We start from the raw sequence: 15,718 nt of genomic DNA, 5'->3' as shown, positions 1-15,718 counted from the left end.
TTATAACATGAACGGCTCAATTATATGCAGCAATTTCTGTGCCATTCACACTGGATCCTTATTTTCTGCCATCAGGCTTTGAGGAACTTTAAGTATCTGTTTCTGAGTACCTACCTCCTGTGCCAGGAAATTACAAAGAAACAAAAATATATCCTTATTCAAAGATAATAGTTGTATTTGTTTGTTCTCATGTTGCTAATAAAGAAGTACTCAACACTGGATAATTTATAAAGGAAAAGAGGTTTAATGGACTCACAGTTCCACAAGGCTGGGGAGGCATCACATTCATGGCAGAAGGTGAAGGAGTAGCAAAGTCACGTCTTACATGGCAGCAAGCAAAAGAGTATGTGCAGGGGAACTCCTTTTTATAAAACTATCAGATCTTGTGAGACTTATTCACTATCACAAGAACAGCATGGGAGAGACATACCCTCATGAGTCAATTACCTCCCATCAGGTGTCTCCCATGACACGTGGGAATAGTGGGGGCTACAATTCAAGATGAGATTTGGGTGGGGACACAGACAAACCACATCAGTTGTCCAGTATCACCAATACACAAATTTCTGAAAAGACTGTGTGGAACCTCACAAACACTGTCATCAAATAGAAAAAGATGTTGTCAGTGGGAAACTGAGGTATATCCCATGGCTTGCTGAGGTAGAGATGCCATTTTTGGCTTTACTTGGCAAAATACAGGCTATAAAGCAAGAGGCGAACCTTTCTTTCATCCTTAGGTTTGAATATCACCTCTTCCCAATCTCTAGTTATGAGGCCGTGGGCAAATTAGTTAATTTCTGTACATTTTGTTAAAATCAGAGTGAAAAATAGTGCCTACCTCATAGCATTTTTATAAGATTGCATAGGATGGTATTTGTTAAAAAAATTTCAAACAGTACCTAAAATCTATATTTCATCGAATCTAAGATGCCATCAGTTGTGAGATATACCACTATTACGTGTATTCCTAAGACAGAAAAGCAGTGCCAATTATAATTGTAAGGTGCTATTAGTTATGTCACCTCCTAATGTGTTAAAAGGTGAAAAAAAATATGTATCTTAAAATCAATGAAGTACAATAGTTGTTGCTGTATAAATAATTAAAATTCTGGATCAGGCAAGTTGATTATTCAGGGTAGTGTGGACCAGTTGTAAGTTTGAATAGAAAATAATCCATTTCTACTTGTGAGTGGTTGCAGAGAAACAGAGTTCTAAGTAAACGTAGCATTACTGAATGTCCAGCTCATTTCTTGACTGTTCCAAGAGTTACACATATATTTTTAATTTTCTTGGTGAGGTTAAAGCTGCTTTCATTACAGACTCTCAAGGGTCATTTAGTAATCTAACCATGGCATGATGGGTTTTAATGGACTGAATGTCTGTATCCTCTCCAAGTTCACATGCTGAAGTCCTAACCCCAAATGTGATTGTATTTGGAGAGATGGCCTGTGAGATGGTAATAAAAACTAAATGAGGTCATTTAAGGGCATGGCCTTAATCTGACAGGACTGGTGTCCTTATTAAAAGAGGAAGAGACACCAAAGCTTGTTCTGTTCTCCATGTGAGGACACAAGGTGGCGGCTGTCTGCAAGCCAGGAAGAGAGCTCTCACCAAGAATCAAACAGGCTGACATCTTGAGTTTGGACTCCCAGTCTCCATAATGATAAGAAAATACATTTCTGTTGTTTAAGCCACCCAGTCAATGGTATTTTGTTATGGCAGCCCAAGCAGACTGAGACAATGACCAATGGGAGAATGCTTCCTGAGAAACAACTGTGAATGAATCATCCTGGCCCCTGTACATGGCTAGTCATTAGCTGTCAGGGAATGTTTGAATGGAAGTTTCTTATTTGCAATTGGAAACCAAAGATAGAATCTCCCTTCCAATCTTTCCCAGCCCTTCCTTTTCTGCTCACTCAGTGCTAAAGTTTTATACTACTTTACTGAGATTATAATTACTATTTATTTAATTTTACAATTGTATACAACTACCTATGGGAAATCAACGTTCTTGTTATGAACGTTTAATTAGGCTTATCATTTTAATCACTTCTCCATATTCATGCTTTCTTAAGTAGTAGATTGAAAACTTTCTCTCTTGCTGGTAGTTTGATTCTCTGGGCACTGGTTCTGTCTGTGTGTATTTTACAAATGAAACTTTGCCTTAGCATTTGTTCTTACCAGTAATTGAATTTTGCTGCCATCAACATTGAAGATGGTATGGCAGTGTTGGTCCAGAAAAAATTCAGAATAATACAGAGGTTATTGTTTGGAAAGCCTGTCTTTATGGATACAAAGTCTGAATCATGGAATATTTTTAAACTGGTTTTATTTTGAAACACATGCATCAACAGAAACCAAGCAAAGCATTAACCAGTGGGAATCCTCAGGGAAACCTCTTTTAATGAGTAGATGAAATTGCTTACAATTCACATAACAATTTATATGTAAATGGATGTATCTGAAAATTATGAGCACACTCAAGGGTACTTGAAAAAGTTGTGTTTCCTTAATAATTTCTGAACAGAACCTCTACAATCTTGTTTACGTTATTTTTATCAGAGCAAAGACAAGTCTCTCCAGCCTGGTATAGACAGAGTTGGTATATTAGTTATCTACTGCTGTGTAACAAAACACCCCTAATCTTGGAAACTTAAAACAATAACCAGACCTTATTATTTCGTACACAGCTTCTGAGCATCAGGAATCTGGGAGTGGCTTTGCTTGGTGGTTCTGGCTTAGGATTTCCCATGAGAGTAATGTTAGGCTGTTGGCTGGGGCTGTAGGATCCACTTCCACATGTGTCCATGTGATCAATGGCAATAGACTAGTTCTTGGCTATGTGGGCATCCACATAGGGCTGCTCACAACATGGTTTCCCCAGAACACATGATGAACATGAGTGACGGTGCCACTGTCTTATCCCCTAATCATGTATGTGGCAAACCATCACTTCTGCTGTGGTATGCTCTTGTCACACAGACCAACTCTGGTTTAATGTGGGAGGGGCCCACACAAGGACCCCTCTTTTGCAAGTTTACTGACACAGCTGTTGTCAGGACGCTTCTGTTTCTTACTACCTAGGACTGTCTGTAGGTCTGCTCATGCCAGGGTTTCCTGTGAGTGAGTGATCTGAGGGTCTGGAGATGACAGCCACCTAATTTTGGACTTGACAGACCAGCACATCTGCTGCATGCTATTGGTCATATAGACCAACCCTGATACCATATGGGAAGGGACAGCACAAACATGTGAATACGTGGAGGTGGGGATGACAGGGGAGCATCTTAGAGCATGGCTGCTGTAGTTGACACGTGACCTAAGCCAGGCCAGTCAGATGTACCCCTTCCTAGAACTGACACATGGAGCAGAATGACAGATTCAGAGTGGAATTACTCAGGCTGAGCCATGGGAGTGGTTCCACTTATGGTTAAGCTACATTTGCTCTTCATTCTACAAACTCCTGATTTTCCAGTAAAATCTCTTTGCATTAAGTTAGCTCAAATCAGATTTTGTTGTTCCAACAAAAGACTCCTAACTGATAAAATGGATTCCAATGTAAATTACTAGATTGGAATTGGAGACATCAGTGTGTACTTATGCTGTACCTGCACACATAATTCCTTGACCTATTTGCTGAGAGGGCCCGAATCACTCCCTACTTGTAATGAGTAAACCTACACATTGAGATTCAGGTTCCTAAATCTGATGCCCCATGAAAAGCAATCAAGGATTCTTGAAGAAATGATGGAGGCAGGGAAAATACCAGCTAAGTCTGGAACATCTTGAGGGTCAGAAGGTTAGTAAATTCTCAAAGAACGATGGGAATTTGACACAGCTCCTCCTGCCTAGATGTAGGACAATACGAAGGGTCTCCTCTTGTCCAGATCTGGGATGATTTGAACATTAACATAGAATCAATCTTACAACTATAATATTGATAACTGATTCAGGTGGAAATCATCAATGGGTACTAAAACTAGTAGATGAAAGTTTGATAAAGAATGGGATATATTCATAGTCTCACTAATATATCTCTCTCAAAATGCTTACTAATTATAAAGGGAAAAATAATACCTTTACAATGGAGAAGCCTGACAGATACCACCCTAACCATGTAATTAAAGGTAATAACACGGATAATGGAGAAAAAAAGACATTGTTTCCTGATATGATGCACTAAGAATATAGAATCAGTGCTGGGGAACTCTGCTAAAAATGCATTGCTTGAATATAATCAAGAAGCAGCATCACACAAATCCAAACTGAGGGACATTCTGCAAACTAATTGGCATGTAACTTTTGAAAAATGTCAAGGTCAAGAAAGAAAGACTGAGGAGGAGTTTCTGAATAAAGAAGGCTAATGAAACGTGACAACTGAATGCAATGCATGCACCTTGGTTGGATTCTGAGCAGGGGGGAAAATAGCTATAAAAGGCATTATTGGGAGATTAGCAAAATTTGAATATAGATTCTACTTTACATAGTAGCATTGCATCATGCCAAATTTTCTATCTTTAATCATCATGTAACCTCATGTCTTTGTTTTTAGAAAATACACAGTGAAGTAGTTAGGGGTAAATGGGCATCATGCTTGAAACTTATTCTCAAATGGCTTAGAAAAACATGAGAGAGTGAATGATAATGCAGATGGGGCCACATGTTAACAACTGGTGAAACTGGGTGAAATGTATTATTAGTTAGCAATCGCTGCAGTAACAAAGTACCACAGATTTAGCAGCATGTTTCTGCCGGTCAGAAGTCTGGCACTGCGTGGCTGGATTCTCTGCTCAGGGTTTTGCCACTGGGTTCAAATCAGGGTATCAGCAGGCTGCATTCCTTTATGGAAGGCTCTGGGGGAAGAATCAGCGTCCAGGCTCACTTTGGTTATTGGCAGTTCTTGAGGTTGTAGAAATGAGATCTCCATTTCCTTGACATGTGGCCCCTCCATCGTCAAGCCAGTAATGGCACCTGGTGCTCTTAATCTGTCTGCTTTTCAAGCTCATTTGATCACACTGGCCCCACTGGATAATCCAGGCTATGTTCCCTCTCTTAAAATCAACAAGTTGGCCAGTCACGGTGGCTCGTGCCTATAATCCCTGCACTTTGGGAGGCTGAGGCAGGCAGATCACTTGAGGTCAGAAGATTGAGACCAGCCTGGCCAACACTATGAAACCCCATCTCTACTAAAACACAAAAATTAGCCCGGTGTGGTGGCACACACTTGTAATCGTGGCTACTCAGGAGGCTGAGGCAGGAAAATCGCTTGAATCCAGGAGGTAGAGCCTGCAATGAGCTGGGATCGCATCACTGCACTCCTGCCTGGGTGACAGAGTGAGACTCTGTCTCAAAAAAACCAAAAAGCAACCAATTAATTTCAGTCACATCTGCAAAATCTCTCTTGTCATGTAATTGACATAACATAACCATGGGTGTGACCGCAGGGGTTGAAGATCCTGGAGGCCTCATTTCTGCCTACCACAGGTTCATAGAAGCTTTTTACACTCTTCTTACCGCCTTTATATAAATTTGAAATGACATGGTATCAAAATAAAAAGTTACAAAGACTCATAAGCATAGCAGGGGAAGTTGGAAAACATAGCATCGTTCTGGTTGTGGTGGTGTCATTTCCCTCTAACAGCACTGGGTCTGTTTTTCTCCATTACCTACTAGGCCACCACCAAATCAAGCAAGGGACCTGTGAGGTGGTCGCCGTGCACAGGTGCTGCAATAAGAACCGCATAGAAGAGAGGTCTCAAACGGTCAAGTGCTCTTGTTTCCCGGGACAGGTGGCAGGCACAACTCGAGCTCAGCCTTCTTGTGTTGAAGGTAAGACCTCTCTGGTCAGTATTTCTGATAGGCGGAAACCCACCAGGAATCTCCCTACTTCACTGTCTTTGCAACCCAAAGAAACCTAGGGTTGCTTTGAGATCAGTTTTAATCCAAAAGTGAACACAAATACAACTCCAAAAATTTCTTAATGACTCAGGTAAGTCTTCAATAATGTCCCTCAAGGGGTGACAATGGAGAGTTATATTATAGGTCAGTTGGGAAGATGTGCTTCAATTTCTTTTGCCCACCTGTCCCCAAATCTCACTCACCAAAGGAATTGTTTCCCCAGATGCTCTGTTCTCCCTCCTCTTATATGCTGTATTCAAATTTAGCAGTGTGACTTTCTCACTTCATGCTTGGTGTTACAGATTAGTATCCTCTTTATTACTAGTGTATCATTTTAACCAACATTTATAGGACATCCTCTTTGGAACAACTTCCCTGGGAATAGTTTGGAATCAGGTACCATTGATTTGTAATCTCCAAATCCCCTCGCAGAGCGCTGTGCCAGTGGTTAAAAAATATATATGAAAGTTGATGGTTGTAGGTAGAGGCTGGGATTGATTTCTTTTGATACCCCTGGCTTCTTCCAGCAGACACTGTGGTAGAAACAAGTGTCAGTCCCCAGGGGAACAGATACATGGGGTTAGTCCTGTAGCAATTGCTCTGCAGTGTCATGAAAACTCCCTGAAAATGAACATGTCCAGTCTCATTTGATATATGTCTAAAGGTCAGTAGTTAAAACACACACATTCTTAACTCCTGATCATATTGCACAGTGAACAATAACAGCTGATTTACCTGCAGCCCATTCCCCCTACCAAACACACACATAGATATACACAACTATGTGGGCTGTGTGGTTACAGTGGTATATATCAGCACCATCTCAGGCACCTTTAAAGCAGGAAAGTGAAAGTGGAAATTTTCCACCTGCAGTTCTTTACCAGAAACTTTGGGGGCCAAATGTGTTGCTGAATTCAGACTTTGTTCATATTTTATGTGGGTAACATAGTACATATACCATCTATTAACTTATAGACCTACTGTGTTCTCCACTTGTACCCCATAATCATAGAAATATTATGTCTTCAGTGAAATATATGAATATTCATGCAGGATGTGATAAGGTTGGATAAAGAACTTCATGTTAATTCAAGTTAGGTTTTGCTGTCATCTTACAGAAAACCTTTGAATTTCCAGAGCTTTTTGGATTTGGTGATTATTGATAAATGATTATGAACCTATAAAAAAAGATGAAGATATTTAACATTTGAAAAATGGCATTTAAAAGAAATATGCTGAGTTTCTATATATCCAGCTAGGGAAGTCTAATGTATTTATCTGCTCCATCAATTGTATCCAAATCACAACCATTCTGTCTCTTGGCTGTCTCTCAAGTCAGCCCAGTTTTCTCCATCCCCACTGCTACCTCCACAGTCCAGGATCTAAGGGCACACCCTTAGATCTTGCTGAGTGTGCCACGCCTCTCCTTTCACTTTCCATTCTGTAGCCAGAATTATATACAAAAATGGAATGGATCATGACACTCCCATAGTGAAAATCACAATTTAGTGGCTTCCCCGTCTTGAAGATAAATTCCAAGTTCTTTACCATGGCTTGCAAAGTCCTGTAAGATCTGGCTGTCTCAGTTCTCTTTCAAGCACTCTACCCTAGGCAATCTAGAGTTCTTCCCATTTCTTTTCATTTCTGCACGTTACTAATTTATATGCCTTGCCTGAATCATTGCCCTCCTCTCCGTGACACAAAACTAGTCTGTTTAATTCTTCCTATTCTCCTTTCAAATCTTTTTTAAGTTCTTGTATCATCTTGGACTTCCAGTTCATGATATTCATCCCACGTTGTGGTAAAAACATATGCCTTTCAGTTAGTATGTAAGCAGCCTGTGGATAGGGACGTGGTCTCTTACTTTGATCTTTCCCCATTGGCTGGCCCATAAACAAGTTTTAGCACAGTGGAGAATGGACTTTTCTAATCACAGATTGTTCTTCACAGGCAATGTGTTTGCTTGCCTCTGTAGGCCTTAAACATCTTGTAACAAATTCTTTTTGTACTCTAACCAAGAATAATGTTTTACAATATTCAAAGCACTTTTATGGGTACCTAAAAAGTACTGATAGGGCAGTGATGACTTTTCGTATCTTCATCTTAATAAGGAAAATATGAATATCTTACCGCAAACTACCTTGTTTTAAATTTTATGTAAGGGCAAATCCCCTTTGGCCACCATCCTAAAGGTAACTTCACTTATCTGTTTGGTCAATAGATTTTTCTGTATGTTTGTGTATTTGGAGATAGGTTTGTAGAAAACAGTGGTAGATTTCAACATGAGTGTGTGTTTTACACAAATGCTATCACATTGGATATTTAACTCATCCTGCTTTATTCCTATCAGTATTAGATTGTAGAAATCTGTGTGTGCTGGTACATGTTGATCTTATTTGGTGTTTTCAGTTGCTCCATAGCATTCCATGTATGGATAGGCCATATTATTTGGCCATTCTTCTTCCTTTTTTAATATAATGACAGGGTCTTGCTCTGTCATGTAGGTCGAAGTACAGTGGCATGATCATAACTCACTGCTGCCTTGGATTCCTGGGCTGGAGCAATCCTCCTACCTTGGCCTCCCAAAGTTTTTGGATTACAGGTGTGAGCCATTACACCAGGCCACCATCCCTTTGTTGATGGACATTTTGGTTGTGTTTATGGCAAAACAAACAGACTCACAGGTTAACTAAATGGTTTCCCTAGTGTCACAGGATCAGTGATGTAGAACAATCATGAAGCATCTGGACAGAGTCTATGCAGTGCTATCTACTAGAACTTTCTGTGATGATGCACTTGTTCCCTGTCCATATATTTATGGAAATAACCTGTGTAGATAGGCCTCTATATCTATATGTGATGATGCATATGTCCAGTATGGCTAGTAGCTATTAGCCACCCGTGGCTATGGAGCATTTGAAATGTGGCTAGTATAAATTTAGATTTAATAGGCACTTGTGGCTCAGAGCTTCACATTGGACAATGCAGTGTATGCTTTATGTAAACATGTAACTTGAGTGTAACATTTGTGGTCAGAGAATACCAATACCCTGAAAGGTGAGATTGTATTTTTCAACTTGTGTCTGCTATCCCAAATACTGTCTGGCAAACAATCGGTATTCAATAAATGTTTATTGGATCAAAGTCACTCAGAAGTGTAGGAAGTTTAAGCTTTAGTTGGGATGTATGTCCAATTTCATCTCTCTCTGATCTCTTCCTTATCTGAAATGTTTCCATTAGGGCTTTTTAGCTTTACCTGCTTAATCTTTATCCCATAATAATTATGCAGTATCATGCCTTTAATTGGCATGTGAGAAGACCTATTCTCTGCTGATATGTTCCTCTTATCTTATTTGTCAATAAGAATAGAAAGGATCTAAAATATAAAATTCTCCTGAATTTACATTTAAATTAAAACAAAGGCAAGAAGGCGTTGGCATGGGGCACTAATTAATGCCAAAATAGAAACTGGAATATCCTTTTGCATTTCTCTTAATCCACACCACAGATACTTATCTAGTGTTTTCATTGCTTTTCCATAAAACCATAGCTTATATTATATAAACAGGGAGAATAATTAGCTGTTCCCCTTCTACCAAACGTTTTTGTTATAATTAACTTATGAAACCTCCCCCAAGTTATTGAAGTGGGTCTTTGATATACATTGGAGTTTTGGGAGATTGGACAGGGAATTATTTGATTGTAAGGCTGTGGTTACTTGGGTCCTAAGACAGTTATTCAGCTGGTAAGCATTCTTCTTTTTGAATCTTCGGCCGGCATATACAGGGCTGTTTCATGGTGGAAACTATATTCTACATATTTATCAAAATACTGCTCTATAGAGATAAGGCTGAATGGTTTTGTGATAAAATTAGACAAATGTGTAGTACAAGGAAGTTTATTTTGTCAAAATGAATGCTTTCTAAATATTGGGTTTAAAAGAGATTAATAAAAGCTCAGGAATGGAAAGTAGTTAATTTTCAAAGCTATTAAAAATTTTTTGATGCCTCAATTTCTATCATTTTGTTGTTGTCGTTTTTTGAGATGGAGTCTCGCTCTGTTGCCCAGGCTGGAATGCAGTGGCACAATCTTGGCCCACTGCAACCTCTGCCTCCATGGTTCAAGTGATTCTCCTGCCTCAGCCTCCCAAATAGCTGGGACTACAGGCATGTGCCACCATGCCCAGGCAATTTTTTGTATCTTTAGCAGAGACAGGGTTTCAATGTATTAGCCAGGACGGTCTCCACCTCCTGACCTCATGATCTGCCCACCTCGGCCTCCCAAAGTACTGGGATAACAGGCGTGAGCCACTGCACCTGGCCCACTTTTTCAAGATATCAGAATTCATTTAGTTAAGAAGGAGAGTTACTGTTTGGACTGCAGACAATTTTCATGGCTTTATGGGCTGTGTGATGAGACATAGGGTCTCTCTTTACAATATGTTTCTATTGGGATTTTTTTATTGGGCATGTTCTCCTTCCACCTAAAAGGTATTTTTCTCAGTGAAGTCAGGTGAATGACAGAGAGGGTTTTACCAAAACACTGAGGGAGTTGGGAGGATTGTAAGTTGCATATGCTGGTTCATTCATCAAGTTTTAATTTGGCACCTTTGTGCCTGACCTGCCCTAGATGCCAGATGGAAGCATGATAAGGAGACTCAGGTCCTGGTTTCAAGGAACCCAGACTTTACTAGTTCAGAGAAACAAACTCTCATTAATGAAGGACTCCAAGGGAGGACAGAGAGGTGGTCAGGGATGCTGCCCTTGAGATGAAATGGGTCTGAATTTAGTAGGTAGAAGGATATGATGGTGGAAGGAATTAGGGAACAAGGAAGCACAAAGCATATGAGAAAAAGTGGGGCTAACTTGGGAAATAGAAGTAGCTTTGTCTGGCTTGGAAACAGTCAAAAACAAAATCACAGCTTTTGATGTGAGAGGCCTTAGAATAAGTCAAATTTTAGGATTTAATTCCTGCCTTCTGGGAATTTGCATTTTAGGAGAGTGTGCCAATAAGAAAGAGTATGAAGTATTATGAACGAAGTTTATATAAGGCACTGTAAGATTCCTGAGAAGGAAAAATGTGATGTCTGAATTTGACAGGTCACCTCGTCAGCATAAGTTTCATGGTGAGCTCACAATTAGCCAGGATTTGTGTGTGCATGCATGTGTGTGTATTAGTCTATTCTCATGCTGCTAATAAAGACATACCTGAGAATGGGCACTTTATAAAGCAAAAGAGGTTTAATGGACTCACAGTTCCATGTGGTTGGGAGGCCTCAGAATCATGGGGTAAGGTGAAGGAGGAGCCAGGCATGTCTTACATGGCACAGGCAGGAGAGCAGGTGCAGGGGAAACGCCCTTTATGAAACCATCAGATCTTTAGAGACTTATTCACTATCCCATGAACAGTGCTTGGGGAAAAAATCCACCCCCATGATTCAAATACCTTACATGAGGTCCTCCCATGAAACTTAGGGATTGTATGAGCTACAATTCCAGATGAGATTTGGGTGGGGGCACAGCCAAACCATGTCAGTGTGTATATATATGTGTATGTTTGAGAGAAAACTCACGAGTAGATGTGCAAAAACTTTAGATTCATGGAATTGCCCATGGTAGGGTCAGGAAGGAAGACATAAAATAGTGGTGGCATGGTGTTGATTGATTAGAATTATTTTCATAAGTCACAGCATTGAGCAGGTCTGATGAACTAGCACAACCTCTCATTTTGAGTTAGTAGCCCTTCAAACTATAGATCAATGCTTCTCAAGCAGGGGTGATTTTGCCCCCTTGGGGATATTCAACATGTCTGGACACAGTCAGGAGAGGGTGCTACTGGTATCTAGCATATAGAGCCTGGAAATGGTGCCTTATATCTTACAATGCATAAGATTGATGCCCACGATAAAGAATTAACCAGGTTCAAACCTCTATGATGTTGAGGTTGAGAAACTGTAACCTAGAGGTCCCCAGTATATGTGGATATGCTGGTGTAGATCTGCAACATCACAGAAGATCTGTGTATGTGTACTCATGCACTGACTCGTTCTCTGCGTACTTCGTGGAACCATATTGTGTTATTTGTAGAATGTGTGAACAAGTAAGATTCCTTGAAAACAATGTTCGTGCTCCAATTACTGCTCTTAGGGCTATTAGCCAGGTCAAGTTGGTATGGCTTCTTTCCTTAACAAGAAATATAAAAATTAATAAATGGCTTGATTTTTAAAGAACACAGTGAGAATTTTGAAATAATATGATCGAAATAACCGAAGACACAAAGTGTTAAAATCTTGGAGCATTTTCTATAAGTCCTATATTCTAGGAAGATGTTTTCTTAATTTTTCTGTTCATAGTTGCAGTATAAACATACGGTTTTCTTTAGAATAACCTTTACCACGTGTATTGTCAGGATTCTCTAGCAGGACATAACTAATAGGATAGATGTGTATATGAGGGGGAATTTATTAAGGAGTATTGACTCACACAATCGTAAGGTGAAGTCACACAATAGACCGTCTGTAAGCTGAGGAGCAAGGAAGCCAGCCCGAGTCCCAGAACCTCAAAAGTAGGGGAGCCGGTAGCGCAGCCTTCAGTCTGTGATGGAAGGCCTGAGAGTCCCTGGCAAATCACTGGCGTAGGTCCAAGAATCCAAAAGCTGAAGAACGTGGAGTCCAATGTTTGAGGGCAGGAAGCATCCAGCATGAAAGAAAGATGGAGGCTTAGAGACTGAGCCAGTCTAGCCCTTCCGCGTTCCTCTGGCTGCTTTTATCCTAGCTGGACTAGCAGTTGATTAGATAGTGTCCATCCAGATTAAGGGTGGGTCTGCCTTTCTGAATCCACTAATTCAAATGTTCATCTCCTTTGGCAACACCCTCACAGACACACCCAGGCACAATACTTTGCATCCTTTATTCCAATGAAGTTGACAGTATTAACCGTCACACCATGTAAATACAGCTAAACCAAATCAGAGTCCAACTCATGAAAAGTGAGCAATGTTCTTGGTTTTTATAATTTGAAGACTGGTTTATCTAAGTAACTGTATAAATACATAATTGTGTTCTATTTAACCGAATGATGTTTATTTGGGACAAGAGATATAAAACTCTTTTTATACAATAGAGAGTAAGGAAAATGTACCAGAAGCAAAACAGGTAATTACCACAAGAAATTTTCACCTCGACAACAGCATTATAGAATATAGCACTTGCTACCACAAAACCAGGGCAGTCTTCACTGTCTTTTTATTTTTTTCTTCCTTTCTGCATAAAACTGGAAATTCATTACAGGTTGGCAGCTTGAAGATAGGGGTATTATGTGTTTTCATAAGTCAGGAAGCGTGGGACTTTTAAAATAATTTTATTTTAAAAATAGAAGTGACAAGACACTTTCTCATTTAAAGTATATTATGATATTTTGTCACAGGAAAAAAATATCTTTGCCTCCTACAAACTTATTTTCCTGTGGAGACAAGGCTCAGTAAAGTGGGCAGATGTCCTCACCAGTAACTTTAATAAAACCCTACTTCTGAGTCCTTTGTTTCTGCTAGCCGGGCTCAAGGTGCACTTGAAGCTTAAATTTCCTGGCTGTTTAATCACCTTATTCTCTGTCAGGCTGAGCCCTCAGTGGGTTCTCGCCTTTGCTGAGTTTCTTAGTGAATCCTTAACTCATAATGGAATTTGCAATGTGTATTTTGATTATTGTGGTATTTCCTTTTATGTCTCTCATTTCTAAAAGGGCATTTTCTGTGAAGCCTTTCAGAGAGAAACTCCATCATGGGTAACACACTGACAAATAGGAGTACCTCACAATGTATTCTTCTATGAGATAGGAAAATATAAATTTGCAAATAGGACTCCTTTACATTTTAGGGCAGCTTGCTATTTTAAGGAGTCTGAAGCAAATCTGTGGAAAAAAGCATCACTCCATATTTTCCAATTAAACAAAAAATCTGGTAAATAATCTCATGAGAGTTTTGTCTTGCTCTTATAAGCTTCCATTTTAAAAATTTTTATTTAAATCCCCATACACTAGGTAAATACTGATTTTTTTTTTCTGTAGTTAAGAAGTGGCATATTCTTCTCTGATAGACACCCGGATCCGTCACTTTTATTTTCCCCTCCAGCTCCTTTTCTAGGTTTTGGCATCAGAAGTACCTTGTGTCCCCATGGGTTCAGTAAGTAAGTGCTGGCTGGCATTTCTCTGCTGAGAGGTTGAGACAATCTGATTCATTCTCTTTCTCTGCAGGGAATTTATTCCGCAGTTTCTCACTTCACTCCCACCTCAGTTGCTCTTCTGTTTTAGAGTTCGTTCTTCTCAAACTCTTCTGGCACCCAGTTTTCTCTACCTGATTGCACTACTTGGCTCAGACTCCTTCCCTGGCCGTCTGCTGCTGGGATACCCAAGTCTAATCTTGAATTTTCCTCGAGAGCCCCTAATGGTTCCTTTCCAGACATCCTCCTTTTCTGGGTGTCCAGGGCCTCCCTGACAATCTCTTACTTCAGCCACATGCGTCTGCTGGCTTCCAGGTGGACCCGTCACTTGCTCCTGCCTTCAGTTGTGGACCTCTGGCCACCTGCCAAAACTACTTTTGAATCTTTCCTGAAGCTCTGGTACCTATCCAGAGTACGTGAGTTCTCACTCCTGAGTGGAAGAAAGTTTGTCTAAGGAAGAGTTTTGAAGACAAAGAAGTATTTTAAATTTAGCTCTAATTCTATGTAAATATAACTAAGCTCTGTCATCATTTATGTAACTTTTCTGGTCCTGCAGATGGTATTTTGAATTGAGGGCTGGGGATCATCTCTTATTTATTTTTATATCCACTTGGAACCAACCCATGGTATTCAGACAAGAATGAATGGTCAACACTATAAGTATAGTAAAACTCTGTGTAGCACTTCCTAATCTAAAATATTATCGTAAATTGTGGTACAGTAGAAAGACTACTGGATAGAGAAGAAGAAATTTTAGATTCTAGTACCACCCCCCACAATTTTACTAACTCTGAGGGAAGCTCTGGTTTTTATTTGTGGCACCATCTGTCTCCCCTTTCTGCTTCTGAAGGTTGTTGGGACACAAAAGAGGAACAGTAAGTAAAAGTGCTTTGAAAGTGACACAGCTCCATGAAGTTGCTAGGGGAAATTGTTATGATATTTGAGGCTGCAAAGAATATAACTAAAAAAATTTTTTTTTCACAGAGTCTTGCTCTGTCGTGCAGGCTGGAGTGCAGTGGTGCGATCTTGGCTCACTGCACCCTCCGCCTCCTGGGCTCAAGCAATTCTTCTGCCTCAGCCTCCTCAGTAGCTGGAAACTACAGGCGGGCATCCCCATGCCCAGTGAATTTTTGTATTCTTAGTAGAGGCAGGGTTTCACCATGTTGGCCAGGTTGTCTGGAACTCTTGACCTCAAGTGATCTGCCTGCCTAGGCCTTTCAAAGTGCTGGGATTACAGGTGTGAGCTACCATGCCTGGCCAAGAATACAGCTTTATTAGGCTTTACCCACTGTGTCCATGCATCCCAGTTTAGTGGCAGTCTCTGACATAATAAATAACCAATTTGGCTAGATTCCTTTATTGTTGTTGGCAGTGCCTGATTTAAATAGCAAGGGGTTTCCCGAGATCACAAATGCACCTGACTTAGGCACTATTTGTTTTGATGGGTATCACTGAATATTAGCCCAGTATTTGGCCTGAATCAGGGACAATGTGGCCACTTGTGGACAAAATACTATAATGTCTGGCCCCTTCAGTAAATAATGAATTTGTCTTGTGCTCTCATCATGCCACATAGCATGTGTCTGACTGGGGAACTGTTTGAATGCA

General features: G+C 40.2%; 1 protein-coding gene across 3 annotated transcripts in view; it reads left to right on the top strand.

The window, feature by feature from the left end:
- The window catches only part of TAFA4 (TAFA chemokine like family member 4), a 209,587-nt gene that overhangs the window by 174,279 nt on the left and 19,590 nt on the right, over positions 1-15,718 (top strand). For all 3 annotated transcript variants that reach the window (XM_032290432.1, XM_032290431.1, XM_032290434.1), the window contains one exon: positions 5,674-5,829. In XM_032290432.1, coding sequence (XP_032146323.1) covers positions 5,674-5,829 — 156 coding nt within the window. The remainder of the gene's footprint in view (positions 1-5,673; positions 5,830-15,718) is intronic.

The sequence above is a fragment of the Sapajus apella genome, unplaced genomic scaffold (genome assembly GCF_009761245.1).
Source record: "Sapajus apella isolate SASKATOON/1434 unplaced genomic scaffold, GSC_monkey_1.0 scaffold23, whole genome shotgun sequence".
Lineage (NCBI taxonomy): Eukaryota > Metazoa > Chordata > Mammalia > Primates > Cebidae > Sapajus > Sapajus apella.
This window is presented reverse-complemented; position numbering and strand designations above follow the sequence as displayed.